This window comes from Microtus ochrogaster, unplaced genomic scaffold, assembly GCF_000317375.1.
Source record: "Microtus ochrogaster isolate Prairie Vole_2 unplaced genomic scaffold, MicOch1.0 UNK5471, whole genome shotgun sequence".
Classification (NCBI taxonomy): domain Eukaryota; kingdom Metazoa; phylum Chordata; class Mammalia; order Rodentia; family Cricetidae; genus Microtus; species Microtus ochrogaster.
The window spans coordinates 1-1,122 of record NW_004954564.1 but is presented as its reverse complement, the minus strand read 5'-3'; the positions used below and the strand labels follow the sequence as shown (position 1 = coordinate 1,122).

Here is a 1,122-nt window from a genome sequence, read left to right as displayed (position 1 = left end):
GCTCTTGTAGACCAGGCTGGTCTCGAACTCACAGAGATCCTCAAATATGAATTTTTAAAAAAAAGAGTGCAAAGTAAGATAGCAGGACTTTCTGATTCTACCCAAGAAATCTCTAATTTCACCCTTTTTACCAAAAAAAACCAAAACAACAACAACAACAACAAAAAACCCACCATGGCCACTCCTTGCTTTGATTCTTTCCAATCAAAAAGGTGGCCTTCATGAAGGAACACATTTGTCTTATGTGATCGTTCTTTGCAAGTTAAAAAGAAATCAGCTATTAACTCATTTGTGATGCACTCAGGATATCTGATTACTTTAATTCCTCAATGTTTGCATCCAGCTTTTCCCTGAGGGCTCCAGAAAATTCAGCCACCTTTTCTTCTTTTTTGTAAAACTGGAAAGTTGGGAGGGTGAAGACATCACGGTCTTGTACCAGTTCTACGCAGTCATCGGCATCTACTTCCAGGAACACCACATCGTCATGTTTCAAAGACAGGAAATGGAAGTACGGCCTGATGGCTCTGCAGGGCCCACACCAAGAGGCTGAGAAATCCACTGCCACCAGCTTCTCCCCGGCCTCTTTAAGCACCTCCTCAAACTCCTCCTTGCCAATGATCATTCTCACCATGTCTTCCTCCGGAAGCTCTGTTTCCGTTTCCAAGTATGAGATGTTGCTTTCATCGGGTAGCCTTGTGTCTTCTAAGGGCTTGATAATGTAGTCTTCCTGGGATGTGATGGTGTCTTCTGGGGACTTGGTGATTTCTCCCTCCTTGAATTGGATGCTGTTCTGTGAGGACCTGGGGATGTCACTCGCTTTGAACAGGATTTTGTCCTGTGAGAATTGGGGGATGTCTCTCTCCTTGGGTGAGATGCTGTCTTTTAAGGGCTTGTGGATTTTAACATCTTTGGATATGATGGTGTCCTGTGAGGATTTGGAGATGTCTGTCTCCTTGAACAGGATTTTGTCCTGTGAGAATTGGGGGATGTCTCTCTCCTTGAACAGGATGGTGTCCTGTGAGGATTTGGGGATGTCTCTCTCCTTGGGTGAGATGCTGTCTTTTAAGGGTTTGTGGATTTTAACATCTTTGGACAACATTGTGTCCTGTGAGGATTTGGAGA

General features: G+C 44.2%; 1 protein-coding gene across 1 annotated transcript; it reads right to left on the bottom strand.

Annotated features, from left to right (window-relative positions):
- Positions 1–313: 313 nt before the first annotated feature.
- On the bottom strand, positions 314–1,111 carry LOC101993812 (thioredoxin domain-containing protein 2-like; the record flags this gene model as incomplete). The annotated part of the gene is made up of 1 exon (XM_005372419.2): positions 314–1,111. A coding segment is annotated over one exon (798 nt), but the record flags the coding sequence as incomplete, so codon positions are not given.
- Between the last annotated feature and the right edge of the window lie 11 nt (positions 1,112–1,122).